This window comes from Pelophylax lessonae (assembly GCF_965119305.1).
Source record: "Pelophylax lessonae genome assembly, chromosome: 1".
NCBI lineage: Eukaryota > Metazoa > Chordata > Amphibia > Anura > Ranidae > Pelophylax > Pelophylax lessonae.
Window position 1 is genome coordinate 73,990,713 of NC_138768.1, and position 23,024 is coordinate 74,013,736.

At 43.2% G+C, this 23,024-nt stretch overlaps 1 protein-coding gene across 2 annotated transcripts in view; it reads left to right on the forward strand.

Annotated features, from left to right (window-relative positions):
• RAI14 (retinoic acid induced 14) overlaps positions 1-23,024 on the forward strand; it is a 309,495-nt gene that overhangs the window by 168,574 nt on the left and 117,897 nt on the right. For both annotated transcript variants that reach the window (XM_082244058.1, XM_082244059.1), the window contains exon 3: positions 8,429-8,559. In XM_082244058.1, coding sequence (XP_082100184.1) covers positions 8,429-8,559 — 131 coding nt within the window. The remainder of the gene's footprint in view (positions 1-8,428; positions 8,560-23,024) is intronic.

Genomic DNA, 23,024 nt, shown 5'->3' on the forward strand with positions numbered 1-23,024 from the left:
TACAGTAACCTGGATATTCTAATAGGAGGTATTACATGGTGTGTGAATAGTTATGTGCTTACATATGACTTATAAAATATGTGTCCTTCTATGGACATTTGAAATGTTGAGAGGAGAACAACTAACGTTTGCTACTTTTAAAGTACCTACGTTTAGAGGCAAACGGCCTGTGTTATATTGTCCTTCATAAACTGGGAAACAATCTTACTCAAGCAACCTTGCTGGGATGTATCCTGCATATCACACAATGCTTTTCCTTTCTAGCTTTTCTATTCAGACATCACTGCTGTTTTACATATAATACCATGCTCCCAATTTGGCTTAAATCATTGATTTATTGTCACTGAAATTCCTAATAAAGTTCTCCAAGGATGAATAAAAGTTTTGGGCATGGTCAAATGGGTCTTGCAAATCTTACATCTCTGAAAATGCTCTCCTGGGCTTTCAAAGACAGGAGAGTCCTCCTTTACAAATATCATTCTTCATCGGTGCCGTGTGATAGAATTTAACCTTGAAAATACTCAACAATCTCCCAAGCAACAGAGAACGGTCATGGACTACCCTGTGCACCATAGCAGCAAATTAACCACTTCAATACAGGGCACTTTCACCCCCTTCCTGCCCAGGCCAATTTTCAGCTTTTAGCACTGTTGCATTTTGAATGACAATTGCGCGGTCATGCAACACTGTACCGAAACCAAATTTATGTCATTTTCTCCCCACAAATAGAGCTTTCTTTTGGTAGTATTTGATCACCTCTGGGTTTTTTCTTTTTTTGCTAAACAAATAAAAAAAAGACCGAAAAGTTTGAAAAAAAAATTTTTTTTGTTTATGTTATACAATTTTGTAAATAAATACGTTTTTTCCTGCACTGATGAGGCTGCGCTGACAGGCACTGATGAGGAGGCACTGATGGGGTGGCACTGATGGGGTGGCACTGATATGTGGCACTGATAGGTAGCACTGATATGCAACATTGGTGGGCACTGATAGGTGGCACTGATAGGCGGCACTGATAGGTGGCACTGGTGGGCACTGATAGGCGGCACTGATTGGCACTGATGGGTGGCACTAATGGGCGCTGATAGATGGCACTGGTGGGCAATAATGGGCACTGGTGGGCGGCACTGATAGATGGCAATGATGGGCACTGGTGGGGAGGGCACTGGTGGGCAGCACTGATGGGGAGGGCACTGGGGGGCTCCCTGAGCCCTGATTGCCATCCCTGGTGGCCATAGTGGGCATCCCTGGCGTCATGGGTGGGCATCCCTGGGGTCATGGGTGGGCATCCCTGGTGGTTCTAGAGGCACCCCCCCCTCGAGGTTCTGCACTGGTAATCAATGATCTGATTACCAGTGCCGACCGCCCCCCCCCCCCCCCCGTCAGGGGAGCCGCCGATCAACGGCTCTTCCTGTTTACTATGTGACCAGCTGTGATTGGACACGGCTGGTCACATGGTAAAGAGCCTACGCCAGGCTCTTTACCGAGATCGGAGATGCTGTGTGTCAGTGTGACACGCCGCATCACCGTTCGCCGCTCTGCGCGCCCCCTGCCGACGACATATGATGTCCGGTCAGGAGAATACAACCACATTCCCGCCGTCAATCTGCTACAGGGCGGGCGGGATGTGGTTAAAGAGGAAGTAAACCCTCCTCTACAACTTGTACCTATAGGCAAGCCTATGATAAGGCTTACCTATAGGTACTGTAAATATCTCCTAAACATGTACCGTTTAGGAGATATTTACCTTACATGTCGCCAGTGACGTCACTGGCGCATGCGCTCTGAAGGAACGGCCGATCGTGCCGTTCCTTCAGAGCCCCGTGCCGTGACTGTCGGCTCCCGCGCGCGTGCGCGGGAGTGACGTCACCGCGGCTCCGGCCAATCAGATGGCCGGATGCCGCGATCCCGGAAGACTGGCGACTAGACATGTCGCCCGTCATAGAGGTGAGTGAGCGGCACGGCGGGGGCTCGTTCTGAGGTAAGTATTGCATAATGAGCTAATATGCGATGCATACTAGCTCATTATGTCTTTCTTTTGCAGGGTGTAAAAAAAAAAAAAAAAAACTCAAACGAGTTTACAACCTCTTTAAGAAGCTACTGTTTCTTGGCAGTGCGCATACAGTAGGTCACCTGGTGAACCCTTTAAGATTCAACCAGATTTATTATTAGAGACAAAAGTGGCATAAACAATGGCATGGACAATGTCATCACTTTCATTTTTATGTTAGATAAATGCTGACTTTAAAGCCCATATCTTGACAAAGTGTAAGTTTTACCCACTCCGTACTCAATCAGGGTTCTCTTGCCACCATATACACATTATTGCGGAATGTTAACCAAGAAGACAATGCTTAGCATCTGACTCATCTCCCTGCTGCTTTTTTTGAACTGCTATTCTGCACTGGAGAAAAGGCTTTCCAGTATAAGAGCAGTCACAGTAGGAGACAGCTGACCTCTTCTGTGGTGACCTCTCAGAGTACGTTGAACTCAGTGATCCTTGTGCTGGTATTGTGTAGTCAAGAAAAAACAGCGCTTGCAAAAATAATTCATACAAAGATTCATATATTCAAAAAACAAATAATTAAGAAACAACTATGTGAAGTGCACAGTGCTAAAAACATATATAGGTGAAGTCCTCTCCAGTGAATAAAGGTGCACAAGTGCTTATAAATTATTCAATATATAAATAGATAAATAAAGTCCAAATCTTGTGCAAATAAATAATCAAAAATTTGCTGATAACACCAAAGTGCTGGGGTGTTGGGGTATCAAAAAAATCCGTGTAGCATGCCTTAGATCCCTCCAAGAGCCGCACTCACCAGATATGGTGGACCCCTAATTGGGGTCGAACCAGATGTGAAATTTGAACGATAACAAGGGACCACAGTCGCCACCAGAACTGCCTTATCCTCTTGGTACAATTTGAATCAGCACCGGACACTGTTGGACTCAAGTGGAAGGAGTGGACCACATCGTGAAGCCAGTAGGTATAAGGGTTTTATTATAATATAAAATCTACCTACAAAAAAGATGAAATTATATCGAATGTAGAGGAAAAAAAGACCAGGCTAGGCGCCGCAATACACAGTAACTTTGAGGAACGCTCGCGCGTGCTTTCCTCGGGACCAGGAAGTGACGTCAGCTGGCTCTGCCGCACCGGAAATGCGTCGACGCGTTTCGCCCTCCCACTTGGGCATTTTCAAAGACCAGTATAAGAGCAGTCACAGTAGGAGACACCTGACCTTTTCTGTGGTGACCTCTCAGAGTACGTTGAACTCACAGTGATCCTTGTGCTGGTATTGATTAGCATGGATACATTGAGATTTACTAAAGGTGTAAAGGCTGTTGAATTTGCAAGAAAATTTTCCCCAGAGTTCAGTGACTGTGGGGAAATTTCACTTTGCAAAGAATACCCAATCACATGCAAAGAACATAAAAAATGCAAAAAAATTCAAGGCTGTTGAATTTGTAAGAAAATTTTCCCCAGAGTTCAGTGACTGTGGGGAAATTTCACTTTGCAAAGAATACCCAATCACATGCAAGGAACATAAAAAAATGCATTTTTGCTTTCGCATAATGAGATGATGGACATCAGAAGAGCTTCACTTCACTCACTAAACTCAGGGGAAAATTCCTTTGCAAAATAAATAATCTATTTGTCTTTAGTAATTCAACCTAAAATGTGGTGCACAAGGGTTTCCAAACTTTTACGTATGAGGGCCACATTCTATATTTTACAAATATCCATGGAATAAAAGAAATCTCGATCAGAGTCCCCCTTACATTATAGTCCCCATGAGAGTCCCCCCTTTACATTAGGATCCCAGTTAGAGTGTCCCCTTATGTCAGGGTTCCCATCAGTTTCCCCATCAGAGTCCCCCTTTTTATAGTCCAGGTATGGGTTGAGGGATTGAAATAGAGACCAAAGGCACCCTTTGCAAATTGAGGATAGGCCATGACACTAGCTGCAGGCCAGACACATTCTTGAAGCAAGCCAGATATAGCCTATGGCCCGTAGTTTGGAGACCTTGATCTTGAACCACGCAAATATGTACAACTGTTCCATACTAAGAGCACTTAACTGCCATTATTTATTTTAATGTATCCAATGTCAAAACTTTTTTTTCCACTTTGGATAGAGCAGGGAAAGGTTAAAACACCAAGTTCAATTTTTTTTTATCACTTTGTGCCCCATACCAGAGATTTTCCTTCACTGCCTGTATAGCAGACACAACCGAAAGTGAGAAAACTTCTCCAATGCCCTTTCTTGACAGTTGTCACTAAAAGTGTATGTATATCCTAGCAACTAACATCTTGTATTTTCTCTCGTCTAGTCTTCTAAATATATCATTGACATTGTTTTATTATATCTATTCCATAAGTGCCAAAAATAAATGTTGATTTAGCCAGAAAACTGGTGAAGTGATAACCTTGTGTGCTCTCTGACTGTGCACAAGGGGGGGCTATGGAGATGAACAGGGGTTATGGCGGTAAGGCAGAGGGAGGAGATGAGAAGAGGTGTGTGTTCTTTGTAACCCATCAGAAATGAAGTTGACTGGGCTGACACCATGTACAGTCATGGCCAAAAATATTGGCACCCTGAAATTCTGTCAGATAATGCACCACTTTGCCCAGACAATTGTTGCAATTACAAATATTTAGGCATTATTATGTTTATTTCATTTGTTTGTATTGTACTTGCATGACACAAAAAAGTGGAGAAGCAAAAAGTCAATTTTTTGGGTGAAGTAGTGCATTTCCTGATAGAAATGCAGGGGTGCCAATATTTTTTGCCCATGACTATGCTTAGGAATTCAGAGCTGTGTTGTCAAGTCAAAGAGTAAAGTGGGAGCTTACTTTGTTTTCTGCACTGGCAGCATGTTTGAAAAGATAAAACACGGGGAAATGTGCCTGTATTCAAGAGACGTACTAAATATTTTTTTTTTTTTTGGGCTCGACATGTGCAAGTGTCCCCATTAGAGAATTTCCTCTATATTCCTATTCAGGCAAATTTTTTGATTTCCCCTCAATTTCATTTCTGGTAACAGTGGTCACCAGGACACATAAAAAAGGGAGAATGTCCCATACTAGGGCACAGACAGCAATAAAAAACTGACTTTTTTTTTGGGCTTTAGCTAGTTTACAACTATTGAAAAATAATTATGTTGGGCTGGGGGGTCCCTTCAATTAAGAAATAAGATATAAAATAACAGTGATGAAGAAATGACAAGGCATTGTGAAGTTTCTCGTATCCCTCTTTGTGCATGGAAAGTTCAGACCCATGTTTCCATATGTTACCATAATTCATCATGGAATCCCAGCGATCCCTCTGTGGAATTATGTAAACAGACCGCGGCATAGGAGCTCTACCATAATTAAATTCTAGCTGGAAGCAGAAGCTGGAACAACACAAGGATATATTGCTCAAAGACACATCACTATGGGGGTCCTGCAGTATCTCAACCTTAATTCCACAACCCCAAAGAATTATCATCCCACAGCTCCCACCTAAATTTACAGCCACCCCTGTAAAGGAATTGTGCAATTAGTTAAAATTGCAATAATTCTCATGACTCTAATAACAACTTAATATTCTAACTTGCCTTTAAAAATGATTAAAATGTAGTTTCGAGTTTTCTAGAATTACAGTATATATGGTCAATAAATTCACTAAAGAATGCTAATCCTTAAAAACCCAATTTTGGGCACTATACTAACTATTTTCACAGTTAGATGGCACTTTTCCACTGCAAGTACCGGCTCGGCTCCACTTGGCCCTGCTTGGCCCGGTTTTCCATTGCATGGTACGGTGTTGGAACAGTTCGGTACGGTTTGGTATGGTTTGCTTTTCCACTAATGTAGTACTAAAGTAAGTGGGTGGGATAACAACGATTCTCTGACCAATCAGTGGCAAGTAGTGACAAACAGTCAAGGCTGCATGCAAAGGATTGTGGGATATGGTACCGGTACGGCCCTCTTGGAACCACAACTGAGGTGGTACTGTTTATGGTACTGTTTAGAGAGCCGTGCCGTTCGGTTCCATGTAGTGGAAAAGCGCCGCCATACCGTATCGTACCGAACCGTTCCTACACCGTACCATGCGGTACCATGCAGTGGAAAAGCACAAAAGCGAGCGGAAGCGTTCGGTTCCATGCAGTAGAAAAGCACCATTAGTGTATTAGTGTCTACCTCTGCCATGTAGTAAGTCAGAAAACTTAAAGCTGAACTCTAAGCAGATATAAGACACAAAACAATGCAGTTCTTTATTCATTATATATCCATTAACCACTTGCCGACCAGCTGCCGCCTATATATGGCGGCAGGTCGGCAGGTTCCCGCAAAATAAAAAGAGATGTACACCGCTCAGGCAGTTGGAGCTTCACAGCCAGCTATGGGGGCAGGACCTCGGATCGCCACCACAAACAGGATACAAGAGAAATGGCCGCACACCAAGCGAAGGCTCACCATGAAAGGCTTTATTCAACAAGGATGCAAGGTACAGCAAAATGGATGGTAGACATCTTTCACACGACTCACAGCGTGCTTGTTCACTACTACTTGTTCACAGTGTGTGAAACATGTCTACCATCCATTTTGCTGTACCTTGCATCCTTGTTGAATAAAACCTTTCATCGTGAGCCATCGCTTGGTGAGCGGCCATTTTTCTTGTATCCTGTTTGATGTTCCCGCGAATCGCTGTACCTGTACGGCGGTTCACGGAAGCGATCCTGGGGGTGCAAACGTGCCGCCAGAGGCGTGTGCCCACCCCCATTTGCCACAGAGAAAGCTGATGCACGGGGCCGCCGGGCACCCGCGATCGCTCCCTGTGGAGAGAGATCGGCGGTCTGCTGATATAAAAACAGCAGGCCGTTGTTCTCTCAGTAATCAATGAGTACAAGAAAGGTTGACCGCACTCCGGCAAAAAGGCAATGGTGATATTTATTGAATAAAGGTATCCAATATGACAAACATCATGGACATGACAGGCAGAAAAGGTTGGTTAATGCGTTTCATGAATAAAATCCCTTAACCATGCTGTTTGGATTACGGGCCAGACGTGCACCCGACCTTCAGGCTTCCATCCATCCACCTGAGCAGCTTCTGTCCATTGTTGTTTAGCTCTCTCAGTAATCAACAAAGGGCTCCTGTGTTTCTCCTATTTAGGAACACAGGTTCCTGTGTTGATTCCATAAGCCCATCCCCCTCACAGTTAGAAAACTCCCCCTATGCATACACGTAACCTTTTGATCGCGCCTGGTGTTAACCCCTTTCCTATGAGTGTCATTATTACAGTAACAGTGTATATTTTTAGCACTGATTACTGTAGTAATGTCACTGGTCCCCCCAAAAGTGTCGAAAATGTCAGTTAGGGGTCCGATCTGTCCGCTGCAATGTTGCAGTCCCGCTAAAAATCGCAGATCGCCGCTATTACTAGAAAAAAATGTAATTAATAAAAATTACCAAAATCTTTCCCCTAGTTTGTAGACGCGTTAACATTTGCGCAAACCAATCAATATACGCTTATTGGGATTTTTTTTTAACAAAAATATGTGGAAGAATACAAGTTGGCCTAAAATGATGAAAAAATTTGATTTTTTTGGGAATGTTATATAGCAGAAAGTAAAAAATATTGTTGTTTTTTTTTTTTTTTTTTCAAAATTGTCCCTCTTTTTGTTTATTGCGCTAAAAATAAAAATCGCACAGGTGATCAAATACCACCAAAAGAAAGCTCTATTTGTGGGGGGGGGGGGGGACATAAATTTTTATTAGGGTACAGTTACCCTAATACCTTTATTAAATCAACCCCAAGGAGTACAGTTTTTAAAGATGAATCTCTGATGATATTCTTTAAAATAGCATTCATATTTCTGTAGTTAATGTTTGGCCAACACTGCCTGTTCTATATTAAGGGCAACTGGGCAAATCATTATCCATCATCAGAAGGCAAATATTTTCAGCTCCCAGGATCCTGGTTCCTTCCCGTACACTTTGCTCAGATTTATCAGCATGTCATCTTACAGTTCCGTTACCTTGGAGCCGTCTTGAAACTTATTAAAGAGATTCACTTTAGTCTTAATGGTCATTTCTCCTTGTCAGCAAATACCAGGCCTATCTCAGGAGACATTCTAAGTTATTAGGAGTGCGAAGGAGTTTTTTACCTTCTGTTTCTGGAGCCGCGGCGCGGCCTTCAGTGCATTCTGTACGACCAGTAATGTTACGTGGATGAAGGTCAAGCTGTGTGCATTGCACGGGTCTGCTCAGAGCTCCATAGCTGCTGCCGAGATCACAGATGGATTTTCTAAGCTCGGATTTCCCCTTTGTTTTAGGGGTTTGCATGAGGTTTCAGGTAGTTTGAGACTTATACATATCAGGAACTGGATTATGGCCAGCTGCATTCATTAATGTGTTCTTTTTTTTTTTGTAGACTAACGAGTGGAACAAAAATGATGAACGTCTGCTGCAAGCCGTGGATCATGGGGAAACGGACAAAGTGTCTGCTCTTCTGGGGAAGAAAGGAGTGGTGGCCACCAAGTTGGACGGCGAAGGAAAAACAGCGTAAGTCACATATCTACCACGGGGACACCTGCAAAGTATAGCAAAGCCAAAGTCCTTTATTAAACAATATTATTGCATGATACATTTTTAAAGTGGTTCTAAAGGCAGAAGGTTTTTTACGTTATGCATTCCATGCATTAAAGCGGTAGTAAACTCAAAGAAAAAAAAAAAAAAAACACTGCAAGACAAAGGCATAATGAGCTAGTATGCATCGCATACTAGCTCATTATGAAACACTTACCTTAGAATGAAGCCCTGACATGGACCCCTGGACACCGCTGTGGGAGCTGACATGATCCCTCTTCTGGGTTCGGCGGCTCCGGCGCTGTGATTGGCCGGAGCCGCGATGACGTCACTCCCGCGCATGCGCGTGGGAGTCATTTTCCGGCAATTCCCGGCAAGGAACTCTGAAGGTCCGCCGGACCTTCAGAGTGAATGCGCCGCACGCGTCAGCGGCTGCATGCAAAGCAAATATCTCCTAAACCGAGTAGGTTTAGGAGATATTAATTGTACCTACAGGTAAGCCTTTTTATAGGCTTACCTGTAATTAAAAGTCAAAAAAAGCGGTATACTACCGCTTTAAGGTAAAAAACCTTCTGGTTGCAGCTCCCCCAGCCCCCTGTACTTACCTGAGTCCCATTTTGATCCAGCGCTGTGCATGAGAACAGCAGCTTTCCAGAGTCTCTCTCTCCTCTTTGGCTTACACAGCGTTGGGAGCCATTGGCTCCTGCTGCTGTCAATCATAGCCAGTGAGCCAATAAGGAGAGAGCAGGGGGGTGGGGCTGAACCGCACTATGGGGTTTTTTTACTAAAGGCAAATCCACTTTGCACTACATGTGCACTGTAAGTGACAGATCTACCATGGGGGCACCTGCAAAGTATAGCAAAGCCAAAATCCTATATTAAACAATATTATTGCATGATACATTTCTAAAGTGGTTCTAAAGGCAGAAGGTTTTTTACGCTATGCATTCTATGCATTAAAAGTGGAGTTCCGGCCTATTTTGCAACTTTAGTGATTCCTGGAGTGCTCGCTATGCTGATCAACAATTGGGCATTTTCAATTTTTTTCCGGGGGTCCCTTACCTTATTTTCAGGGCATTTTTGATTGTACTTCCTCATTCTCCCCCCTCTGTGGCCACGGCCACCGACATCACTTCCGCCTTTGCATTGCATCCTGGGAGCAGTTTGTCATCACTCCCAGGAGGCTGGAATCAGGAAGAACTCCCAGAACACTCCCTGGAATCAGGAAGAAGGACACAACAGATTACACTGCGGCTTCAGATGCCCACATCCAAGATGGCCGCGCCCAGACAGCGTTTTTAAAAGTAAGATTTTGACTGAAATCCAATACCGTACACCTTGTAAGTATGAGAATAGCGGATCTGTAAAGGGCGATGGATTAGTATTATAGGGGTATTTTTAGTTAAAAAAGGTATTTGAGGCCGGAACTCCGCTTTAAGGTAAAAAACCTTCCAATCTCGATCCAGCGATGTGAATGAGAACAGCAGCTTTCCCGAGTCTCTCTCTCCTCATTGGCTTACACAGCATTGGGAGCCATTGGCTCCTGCTGCTGTCAATCATAGCCAGTGAGCCAATAAGTAAAGAGCGGGGGGTGGGGCTGACCGCACTATGGGGTTTATTTACTAAAGGCAAATCCACTTTGCACTACATGTGCACTGCAAGTAGTAGATCCGAGGGGGACATGCAAGTTCAATAATAAACAGCATTTTAGCTTTGACATGATTGGATGATAGAAATCTGCAGAGCTTCCCCTCATTTCAGAGCTTCCCCTCAGATCTACAGTACTGTACTTCCAAGTGCACTAGCAGTGCACTAGTAGTGCACAGTGAATTTGTCTTTAGTAAATAAACCCCTATGTGTATGAATAAACAATGTTAGGAGCGAGCCAAGAAGCTTGCTATGGGGGGCATTTGGCGGGGGAGGAGCAAGGACTTCCGGCTGGGGACCCAAAAATAAGAGGATTGGGACTGCTCTGTGCAAAAGCATTACACAGAGCACAGAGGTGACACATTCGTTTAAAAAAATGAATTACTGTACAACCTTTAGAATCACTTTAATATAATCATCATTCTATGTATGAGGCAGGAACGATCACTTTGGAAGAACTTGGGAATCTACCATTTGCCTTCACAAACCATTTGCTGCCTTGGAAATTTTTTAGAATAATCTCATTTCTTTCTGGCGACTCCCCAAAAATAAGCTTGGGCTGCACTAAAATATTAATGGAGAGGTCTTAATGCTTGGAGAGATGGAAGTGCTTGTGGGAAGAGTTAGGAATATCTCTTAGGTATGATTATTCAGAAGATATTTTGCGTATATTCCATATTTACTTGGTTTAAAAGGATTCTATTGCTTAAAACAATTCTAAGAAAAGATGCGTACAAAAGAATACTTACCTCCTCAGTGGGCAGCGATGTCTTGCTTCACTTCCTTCACTAGCCATGGCTTCCAACAGAATCCTCAATCCGACACATTTTGGGGTGTGTTGGATGCCTGGTCACCCCCTTTGGGCTTTGGTTCCTCACACCAGCCACTACTTTACAACCCTACCATTTATTGACTTAAGGGCTGATGAATGGAACCACAGATGGGTGGCAGGCATCCAACATACCTAAAAGCGTAAAATAATAAAAATACCATTGGAAGTAGTAGTTCTTAAGGAAAGGTAAACAAGGACCTGCTGCATACCGGAGAGAAAAATATTATGAGACTTCATTGGTAGACAATGTTTGTTTTTCAAGCATTAAGGTTGCTTTTACTCATGGGCAAGTTATAGGTTCCACCCTGTTGGCCTACTGTGTCACATTGTCAAATATCCCTAAAGTGAGGGGAAATCTCCTCCGACATTTGTCATTGAAGAAGGCATCCCCATTGGATGAGTACCCCTCATCTCCTGTTCTCCACAAATTTTGGTTTACCATTACTTTCTGTCCCAGTGACGATGGTCATAAGGACAAGTAGAAAGAGAGAGTGAATGTCCCCAGCAAGGACACACCTGTAAAAACCTGACAGTGGTTCGAACCCTTCTACTTTCTGTTCAAAGCTAATTGAAAATGTTTTGGAATTAGATGTACTTCAACCACTTCCCGTCCTTTGGACGTACCTGTACATCCTTGGATGGGAAGGGTGATATCTCATCGCTGTAGCTGCATCAATGATTGAGGTATAACTTTTTTAGATCCGGCAATTCCATACTATGTTAAAGTAATCCAAGCGGCTATAGAGCTGCTGGATTACTTTTACAAATGGTGAAAGGTGCCCCCATCACCCACCCGGCTGCCGCCACTGTCGCCTTTACTGGTCTCTACTATCTTATTATGGAGCCCACCAGTGGTGTATTTTGGTTTTGTGCTGCCCTAGGCAAGACTAAAATTGGGCGCCCCCCCCCCCCATGTAAATCTGCCCCACTCCTTTTTTTAACGGATGTGACTCCCTCCAAGATTGAAGGACTACGAGGCCCAGCATCAATCTCTGAGATCTCACGAGAGGGGGGGGGTGTGAGGGGGTGGGAGAGAGAAGGGGGTGGGAGAGGGAGGTGGGTGAGGGAGAGAGAGAGGGGGGTGGGAGAGAGAGAGGGGGATGAGAGAGAGAGGGGGGGGGTGAGGGAGAGAGAGGTGGTGGATGAAAGAGGGAGGGGGTGAGAGAAAGAGAGAGAGGGGGGGGAATCAGAGAGTGAGAGGATTAGAGAGGGGATGGGAGAGAGAGGGTGAGATTATAGAGAGAGGGGGATGAGCTAGAGAGGGGGTGAGAGAGAGAGAAGAGAGGGGGATGAGAGAGAGAGGGGAGATGAAAGAGAGATAGAGAGGGGGGGATGAGAGAGGGGGGGGTGAGACAGAGGGGGGATGAGAGAGAGAGAGGGGGGGTGAGAGATGGGGTTGAGAGAGAGGGGGGATGAGAGAGAGAGAGGGTGATGAGAGAGAAAGAGAGAGGGGGTGAGAGAGAGAAGGGGGGGTGAGTGAGAGGGGGTGAGAGAGGCAGCTCTAGCAACCAGTGGACAATAGAGTCTCAGGTGGAGGGGGGTGGCTTTTTTGCTGCCCCCCTGCAAAGTGCTGCCCTAGGCCTGGGCCTTGTTGGCCTAGGCCAAAATACAGCACTGGAGCCCACTAAGGATGTGACCGGTTGGATCCGATGCTGTACATAGAGTAGGAGGGTTTGACGATGTTCATTTCCCTCTGTGATGTCAGAAACTGGAAGCAACACGGATTTTGTCACTTCCCATCACGGGTTGCAGTAAACAAGCCGTTACCAGCTTTTGAAAGCATCCGATCAAACTAATCTTGATTTGACCAGATGCTTTGGATGGGCAGAGGAGAGATACGGGGTCTAATAGACCCCAGATCTCTCCATAAAGAGGACCTGCCAGGGTCCATGCTATCGCAAGAGATGTTGTGCATCCCTTGTGATAGCAAAAAAGTTTCTAAAAAAAAAATTATGGTACAGTATTAAATTAAAAAATTGCTGCACAAATATTGTGTGACAGAAAAAATTGCAGCACCCACTATTTTATGCTCTAGGGCAGTGTTTCTCAAACTTTTTTCAGTCAAGGCACCCTTTAAAATGATAGACAACCTCACAGCACCCTTTAAAATTATAGACAATCTTGAGGCACCCAATTCTAAAATTTAAAAAACTATTTTAATAGCTCTACAAAATCCAGCAACACCCACATGAAGGGCACCCAACATTCGAGGTGATTTATTCTTCCAAAGCAAATACACTTTGGCAGACTGGCACTGATTAGTATTCCAATGTTTCTCTTCTCCCTCAATTTCTCTCTATATTCAGCTAATGTCACCCTAGTGCTGAGGGGCACAGGATAATCAAACAAGGATGCTGCGGAGGCAAGAGACATCTTCCTTATTAACTGATGACATCATTTTGTTGTTAGGATGCCAGTGTCTAGGAAGTCGTAATGGTGCACAATGAAAACCCATGGCTTTGTGTAACTGAAAGACAGGCCTGATCCACCTGCTGGCTTGTATACAATTTATACATTTTTAGGCATTTTGCCAAGGGGCCCCTGAAGAAACCTCAAGGCACCCCAGGGTGCATGGGCACCCTCGTTATAAAAGGCTGCTCTAGGGTCTCTGCTTAAAAAACACATATATTATTTGGGGGTTCTAAGTAATTTTCTAGCAAAAAATGCTGATATTTACATGTATGAGAGATGTAAGAATTGGCCCAGTATTGAGGTGGTTGAGAATTCATATTTACAAAAAAAAACCTCACACTTTTAGCGCTTTAGGGCTTTTCATAAAAGGATGCTGGCCACCTACAGAATTGTCTATTTGATCAGACCTCTGCATTAGATGAAGGCTGGAATCCCTATGTAGCTCTTACAGACTGTGTTTAGTTACAGAATATTTTGACTAAGAGAACCAGTTTGATCTTTTTGGGGGTTTTTGGTTTTGAACATGTTAAGGAATCCGATGTAAACTTTGAACAGATGGACATCGCTATGCGGTTCAGCATTTTGCTACCCTTCTTAATTCTTAGTGTTCTACACTAAATAGGGCGTCTCAGTTAAACGTCTCCTTTCTGTTCACCGACCACAAAAATGTAGCAATCTACTTCATGAAAGCAGTGAAAGGTTCTTTTATTTAAAGACGTCCTGTAAAATATTATGAGCGCCTGCAATTCATTTTAGTTGCAGACCGCTCTTAGGGAAAAATAAACTGCATGCATCTCCCAAATGGGCTGACCGATGATTTCTGTTCATTCAGGCATGGTTTACTGCCGGTAAAATTCTACCACCTGCAGAGCTGAGTGCAAGTCATCATTTTTAATTATAGTTTAGAGGAGCCTTAGCATGGGGCAGAGATTGGGACGAGGGCTGCTGAGCAAAGATATAGCTTGGTCCCCTTGTTGAAACTACTAATTATCCATATATAATGACCTACATAGAGTATATACATGTATATAGCCACAACGATGAGACTGTACCTCATGGACAGTTGGGTGTCCATCGGCTGATTCCAATGTGTCTGCTGGCAAGATCCACCACTTTATTGTTTTCAGCTTTACCCATTAGAAGTCCTTTCTCTAATGCCCTTTTTCTCTTTACCCATTAGTAGCCCTTTCTCTGATGCCCTTTTTCTCTTAAGCCCTTTCTCTTTACCCATCAGTAGCCCTTTCTCTGATGCCCATTTTCTCTTTAGCCCTTTCTCTTTACCCATTAGTAGCCCTTTCTTTGATGCCCATTTTCTCTTTAGCCCTTTCTCTTTACCCATTAGTAGCCCTTTCTCTGATGCCCATTTTCTCTTTAGCCCTTTCTCTTTACCCATTAGTAGCCCTTTCTCTGATGCCCATTTTCTCTTTAGCTCTTTCTCTTTACCCATTAGTAGCCCTTTCTTTGATGCCCTTTTTCTCTTTAGCCCTTTCTCTTTACCCATTTGTAGCCCTTTCTCTGATGCCCTTTTTCTCTTAAGCCCTTTCTCTTTACCCATTAGTAGCCCTTTCTCTGATGCCCTTTTTCTCTTTAGCCCTTTCTCTTTACCCATTAGTAGCCCTTTCTCTGATGCCCTTTTTCTCTTTAGCCCTTTCTCTTTACCCATTAGTAGCCCTTTCTCTGATGCCCTTTTTCTCTTTAGCCCTTTCTCTTTACCCATTAGTAGCCCTTTCTTTGATGCCCTTTTTCTCTTCAGCCCTTTCTCTTTACCCATTAGTAGCCCTTTCTTTGATGCCCTTTTTCTCTTTAGCTCTTTCTCTTTACCAATTTGTAGCCCTTTCTCTGATGCCCTTTTTCTCTTAAGCCCTTTCTCGTTACCCATTAGTAGCCCTTTCTCTGATGCCCATTTTCTCTTTAGCCCTTTCTCTTTACCCATTAGTAGCCCTTTCTCTGATGCCCTTTTTCTCTTTAGCTCTTTCTCTTTACCCATTAGTAGCCCTTTCTCTGATGCCCTTTTTCTCTAATGCCCTTTCTCTTTACCCATTAGTAGCCCTTTCTCTGATGCCCTTTTTCTCTTTAGCCCTTTCTCTTAAACCCATTAGTAGCCCTTTCTCTGATGCCCTTTTTCTCTTTAGCCCTTTCTCTTTACCCATTAGTAGCCCTTTCTCTGATGCCAACAACTTTGCTGGAACCAATGCCATGTTACAGCCTTGAAGCTGAATTTCAGGGTAGCAGCTAAATGCAAATATGAAATACATATAAGGAAGCTTTTTTTACCAAATGATTTGTATTTCTTAGTGTCTAGTCCTGAGACGGGGTGGCAGTGTCTACCTCCCAATTTTCAGACGCCAGTTTGGCAACTGCTGGCAGGGAATGAGGAGGCAATCATGCCACCTCCTGAAAGGCTTATATTTTTTTCAATCCCAAGGGCAATAAAATATAAACACCACAAGCCAGGTTTTTGGCTCACGGTTGCGGCACGCTCCCATTGATTTAATGTGAGTTGAAGGTGGCCATATACTAGTAGAATTTTGTTAGGTAGTTTTCCTTATAAGAATGTTTGTTACATTTTCTAACTGTTAGGCAGGCCATACATGATTAATTTTCTTTCGTTCATCCAGCGGGTTGAACAAAAGAAAATTAATCGATTTCCCCATCCACACATTTGAGGTTAATGGGGGAATGCTATTGTATTATGACATCGAGGAAACTTCCCCACAATCAGAATACACTCATCAGCACTGACGTCTATGGCCAGTGGCATTGATCGAGTGAAAGTTTTCCAACAGGCTAGTTGTACAGGAGTCAATCAGCCAGTCTGTCCATAGATGGATCGATATTTCGGTCAGTCCCTGCTGAATCGGCTGAATTTAGATCCATCTATGGCCAGCTTAAAGCATAACTCCACTTTTGTTGTCTCCACTTCATAATTTTGTTCTCCATTGTTTTTCCTTTCAGAAAATTATAATGTGTGTTGCATTTAAAGCGTAACTCCACTTTTGTTGAGAAAAAAAACATTCCCCTCTGGGTGATCTCTGTACATTGCAAGGATTATAACAAACTTTGTTGCAGATCCCTCACCCCTACCTTTTGTTATTCTGAAGAAATCATTGTTTGTTCCTCTGTGCCTCTGTGCTGAGTGAGTCAAATGGGAGTGGTTTCATAATTATCTATCAGCTGTGGCAGCTGCAGGGCTCTAATGAGAAAAGCTGCTGGGCCTGTGCCCCTTTAGACGTGTTCCCATTGGGAGTATCTCACCAGAAATGACATTTTGTTGCAGGGGATGCCAGAAATCTGACTTATATCTTAATGCAGACTTCTGGGAAAATTGGCGAGCCAATCACAAAAGCAGGAAATGATGTTTCTGGGGTGTGGTCAGTATACATTCTGTGTATAGAACACCTCCAGGCGGCCATATTGCATTGCGTTTTCAGAAAATCACAACAGCTGCAGATTGAAAAGGAAAGGTATTTTTTAACATTAACATTCAATTATAATATGATTTGTGTCGCAATTGTATACGCTATATTGTTTTTTCTTTGTTTACTTATTTTTTTCCCCCCATGAAAGTTGGGTTACCCTTTAAGTCGAGTCAAATTCGTTTTTGACCACAGTGACAAGAAAATTCAAAGGAGTAGATTGGAGTTTCTTTTCTTGAATGAACAAATTTCTAACAGTGAATGAAGTTTTCATTTTGTAAAATCTAAATGTTCCAAAATGGAATGTTAAAAGCAAACAACATTTTTAAATGCTTTTGGAATGCCAGCCGTCGAATGTACTGAGAATTTTCATACACATTTTTTCACTAGTAGATTTTCAAACGGATGTTTGTAGAAATATTTGTACAAACATTTGTATGAAAATTCTCTTTAGCACATTTGATGATTGAAAGCGGTTGTAAAACTGTAAGGCAATTGCATAATGTGCTAGTATGCATCACATACTAGCACAACATAAAATACTTACCTTAGAACGAAGCCCTCCTGCGCTGTTATCGCTAAGAGGGCTTTCATCTTCCCCCGGTCTTTCTTCCTGGCTTGCGTGCCCTTGGTTCCCGCACAAAGCTCTGAAGTTCCAGCAAGGTAAGCATTCATTTAGGCTTACCTGTAGATAAAAATAACAAAGCGGGCTTTACTACCGCTTTGAGGAATGTCATTCATAGTTACATAGTTAGGTTGAAAAAAGACACAAGTCCATCTGGCTCAACCAATAAAACAAAAAACAGTAAAGAAAACCCACCATACAATCCCATATACACAATCCTATACCCGCAGTTGATCCAGAGGAAGGAAAAAAAAACCCTGCAAAGCATGATCCAATTTCCTACAGCAGGGGAAAAAATTAATTCCTGATCCCCCGAGAGACAATCGGATATTCCCTGGATCAACGTTACCTATAAATATTAGTACAGGCGGTCCCCTGGTGACAAACAAGATAGGGTCTGTAGGTTTGTTCTTAAAGAGGAGTTCCGGCCACAATAACATTTTTTACATAAAAATACCCCCCTAATCCTAAGCTATCGCCAATTACCCTAACACTAACCCCCCAATTCTTACCTTTAAAATTGATTGCAGAGCGCGGCCATCTCCGGTGTGGGCGTCTGAAGCCTCTGTGTCCCTCTTCCTGGTTCCTGGCTACCCAGAATGCTGATCGCAATCTCGCGCATGCGCTGTAGTGGCTGGCCATTCCCATTGCATCCTGGGATTGATGACGCTCATCTCCCAGGACGCAATGCAAAGGAGGAAGTGACATCGGGGGCTGTGGCCGCATAAAGAGGAAGAGGAAGGAAGGAAGGTAAGTTCATTTTCATTAAAAACAAGGTAAGTGAAACAAAAAAAAAATATATGAATTATCCAATTATTTTTCAGGTTTTTTTAACCCCTTCCGTACCGCGTCATGTCAAATGACGTCGGCACAAATCCTTTCTCGATCCGGGCGGACGTCATATGACGGCGCCCGGATCTCCCCGCTACTGCGCGCCCCCGGGGGCGCGCAGCGCGGCGATCGGGGGTGAGGCTCGTCCCTCGGACTGAGCCCAACCCCGATCAAGGTAAACAGCCAATGAAATTGGCTGTTTACCACGTGATCGGCTGTGTCAATCGCAGCCGATCACATGAGCGGCTCCAGCGCGAGCCGCTCGTTCCTTCCTTAATGCGCGCCCCCGGGGGCGCGCAGCGCGGCGATCGGGGACGAGGCTCGTCCCTCGGACAGAATCGATCCCCGATCTAGGTAAAGAGCCAATGAAATTGGCTCTTTACCACGTGACCGGCTGTGTCCAATCACAGCCAGTCACAAATGTCATCAGAGAACACGGTAACTAGCTGTCACCGTGTTCTCCTCCTCACACACTGATTCTGTGTGAGGAGGAGATTGTGGTAACAGCTAGTTACCAAGTACAGTGCACCCCAAACACACTGATTGCCCCCCCCAATAAAGAGCACCTGTCACTAGCCCATCAAAGTACCCGAGTACCTGTCATCAGCCCATCAGGTACTCTGATGACAGGTACTCGGGTACTCTGATGAGCTGATGACAGGTACTCGGGTACTCTGATGATGGGTACTCGGGTACTCTGATGACAGGTACTCGGGTACTCTGATGACAGGTACTCGGGTACGCTGATGACGGGTACTCGGGTACTCTGATGACAGGTACTCGGGTACGCTGATGACGGGTACTCGGATACTCTGATGACGGGTACTCGGGTACTCTGATGACAGGTACTCGGATACTCTGATGACGGGTACTCGGGTACTCTGACGACAGGTACTCTGGTACTTTGAGTACCCGTCATCGGAGTACCCGAGTACCTGTCACCTACCCATCAGAGTACCCAAGTACCTGTCACCTACCCAACAGAGTACCCGAGTACCTTCCACCTGCTCATCAGAGTACCTGACACCTGAAGTACCCGAGTACTTGCCACCTGCTCATCATTACCCATCACTACTCATCAGTACCCATCAGTACCTATCACCTATTAGTATCAGTACTGATCATCCGTACCCATCATCAGTACAGTATCAGTATCACCTATCAGTATCAGTACTACTCATCAGTACCTATCACCTGCCTGTCACCTGCCCATAAGAGTACCCGAGTACCTGTCACCTGCCTATCGGAGTACTCGAGTACCTGCCACTTGCTCATCAGTACCAGAGTACCTGTCACCTGCCCAGCAAAGTACCCGAGTACCTGTCACCCTTCATACAGCCACCATGTCCAAGTCCAAAAAGGTTTATATACGTCCTCCGTTTAAACCTAAATACCGGTGTTATGGCAGCAGATAGCTGCCATAACCCTGGTATTTTTTTAAACGGTGGACGGTTGGCTTTCCGATAAGGGTGGTCCCAGCGGCGGATTCGCCACGGGATCACCCTTCCGGGGTGGCGAAAGAGGTCCCCCCCCCCCCCTCCCGCTGCATTCTGGTCCTTTTCCCCGTTTACCGGACCCGCCGGCAGCGGGGAAAACGATCCGGTCCCAGATCCCCACAGACAGGATGTCGAGTGAGGACAAGCTTGCCCTCACTTGACTCTATGGTTTTGGAGGACCGGAGCTACGGTAAACGTCATTGCCTAGCAACCAGTTTAAAGGTCCCTTTTTTTTTTTCATTTTATTTAATTTTTTTTTAATTTTTTTTTTTTTATTTTTTCTATCTTTTAGTGTACTTGTGAGATCTGAGGACTTTTTGACCCCAGATCTCACAAAAAAGAGGTCCTGTCGTGCCTTTTTCTATTACAAGTAATGTTTACATTTCTTGTAATAGAAATAAAAATGATCAATTTTTTTTTTTTTTTTAAAAACAGTGTAAAAATAAAAAATAATAAATAAAATAAATAGTAAAAAAAAAAATTAAAGCGCCCTGTCCCCGCGAGCTCGCGCGCAGAAGCGAACGCATACGGAAACCCCGCCCACATATGTAAACAGTGTTCAAACTACACATGTGAGGTATCGTCGCGATCGTTAGAGCAAGAGCAATAATTTGAGCCCTAGACCTCCTCTGTAACTCTAAGATAGCAACCTGTAGAAATTTTTAAAATGTCGCCTATGGGGATTTTTAAGTACCAAAGTTTGTCACCATTCTGTGAGCGTGCACAATTTTGAAGCATGACATTTTGGGTATCTATTTACTCGGCGTAACATTATCTTTCACATTATGGAAAACAATTGGGCTAACTTTACTGTTTTCTTATTTTTTAATTAAAAAAAGTGATTTTTTTCCCAAAAAATTGCGTTTGGAAGACCGCTGCGCAAATACGGTGTGATAAAAAATATTGCAATAATCTCCATTTTATTCTCTAGGGTCTCTGCTAAAAAAAAAATATATAATGTTTTGGGGTTCTAAGTAGTTTTCTAGCAAAAACAACTGATTTTAGCTTGTAAACACCAAATGTCAAAAATAGGCCTAGGCAAGTGGCTAGGATGCATGATGATGCTCCTTGGATGTTTAGGCCCCTCTATATGGCTAGACTGTGAAAAAGTCTCACACGTGGTATTGCCATACTCAGGAGGAGTGGCAGAATGTATTTTGGGGTGTCATTTTTGCTATGTACATGCTATGTGTTAGGAATATTCTATAAATTTACAACTTTGTGTAAAAAAAAAAAAAGTTTTTATTTTTTTTCCCACATTTTCCAAAAACTTGTGGAAAAAAATGACATGTTCAAAGGACCCATAATGCCTCATAGAATATACGTTGGAGTGTTTGCTTTCCAAAATGGGGTCATTTTGTGGACTTTTCCATTGTATTGGTGCTCTAGGGCCTTGAAAAGTGTGATAGGTAGTAAGAAAGTTTTATGTGTATTTATGCTCCTAAAACGCCTTATGGTGCTACTTGGACGTGGAGTCTCTTTTTGTGGCCAGGCTGTGTAAAAGTCTCACACATGTGGTATCACCATACTCAGAAGGAGTAGCAGAATGAATTTTGGGGTGTCATTTTTGCTGTGTACATGCTATGTGTTAGAAATAGCTTATAAATTGACAACGTTTTGGGAAAAAAAAAGAAAAAAAAAATGTTTTCTTCATTTTCCCAAGAATTGTGGGAAAAAATTATAACTTCAAAAAACTCACCATGCCTCTTACTAAATACCTTGGACTGTCTACTTTACAAAAAGGGGTCATTTGGGGGGTATTTGTACTGTCCTGACATTTCAGGGCCTCAAGAAAGGAGATAGGCCATCAGTACATCTGGTGTGATCAATTTTCAGTAATTGGTACCATAGCTTCTAGACTCAATAACTTTCACACAGACTAAATAATATACACTAATTTGGGTTAATTTTACCAGAGATATGTAGCAGTATAAATTTTGGCCCAAATGTATGAAGAAAAATTAATTTTTTTGCAAAATTTTATAATAGAAACTAAAAAAAAGTGTTTTTTTTGCAAAATTTTTGCTCTTTTTTTGCTTATATCACGAAAAAAAAAAAACCCCAGTTGTGATCAAATACCACCAAAAGAAAGCTCTATTTGTGTGAAAAAAATGATAAAAATTTTGTTTGGTTACAGTGTAGCATGACTGAGCAATTGTCATTCAAAGTGTGAGAGTGCTGAAAGCTGAAAATTGGTCTGGGCAGGAAGGGGGTCTAACTGCTCTGTATGGAAGCGGTTAATCTAACTGATGCTGCAAAGTTCATTTTTAGGGAGGACCGTTGATCTCTGCTGTTACACACACAGCCACATCCAATCACAGTTAGAAGCACGCCCCTAGGGACACACTTAACCTCTCCAATAAAGTTAACCCCTTCCCTCCCAGTGTCATTTTTACAGTAACAGTGCATATGTATAGCACCGATTACTGTAGTAATGTCACTGGTAACCCCAAAAATGTCATTCAAGGGTCCGATCTGTCTGCCACAATGTCGCAGTCCCACAAAAAAATTGCCATTACTCGTTAAAAAAAAAAAAAAACAATAAAAATGACAAAAATCTTTCCCTTAGTTAGTAAACGCAATAACTTTTGCGCAAACCAATCAAAATACGCTTTTTGCAATTTTTTTTTTACCAAACATAGGTAGCAGAAAACAAATTGGCCTAAAATGTTAAAAAATTTAGATTTTTACATTTTTTGGGGGGAATTTCATATAAAAAAAATGTGAAAAATGTTATTTTTGCGAAATTGTCGCTCTTTTTTTGTTTATAGCGCATGATCAAAAAACCGCACAGGTGATCAAATACCACCAAAAGAAAGCTCTGTTTGAGGGAAAAAAAGAACGTCAATTTCATTTGGGTACATTGTCGCACGACCGCGCAATTGTCCGTTAAAGTCACGCAGTGCCGAATTGCAAAATACCCCCTGGTCAGGAAGGGGGTAAAATCTTCCAGGGCTTAAGTGGTTAACATTCACTTTTGGAGTGAATTCGCCTTCCTAAACAAAAACCACTTCCATTGTTAGAGATTCGCTCGTTCGAGAAAAAAAACTTCCATCCTGTTTCCGTTTAGGGTCCCCGCCACCCCCCCCCAATAAAGATTTAACCCCCTGATCCCCCCCAGTTAACCCCTTCCGTGCCCTGTCACAATTGTTGTCACTGCAGTTCAAAATGAATATTGATTT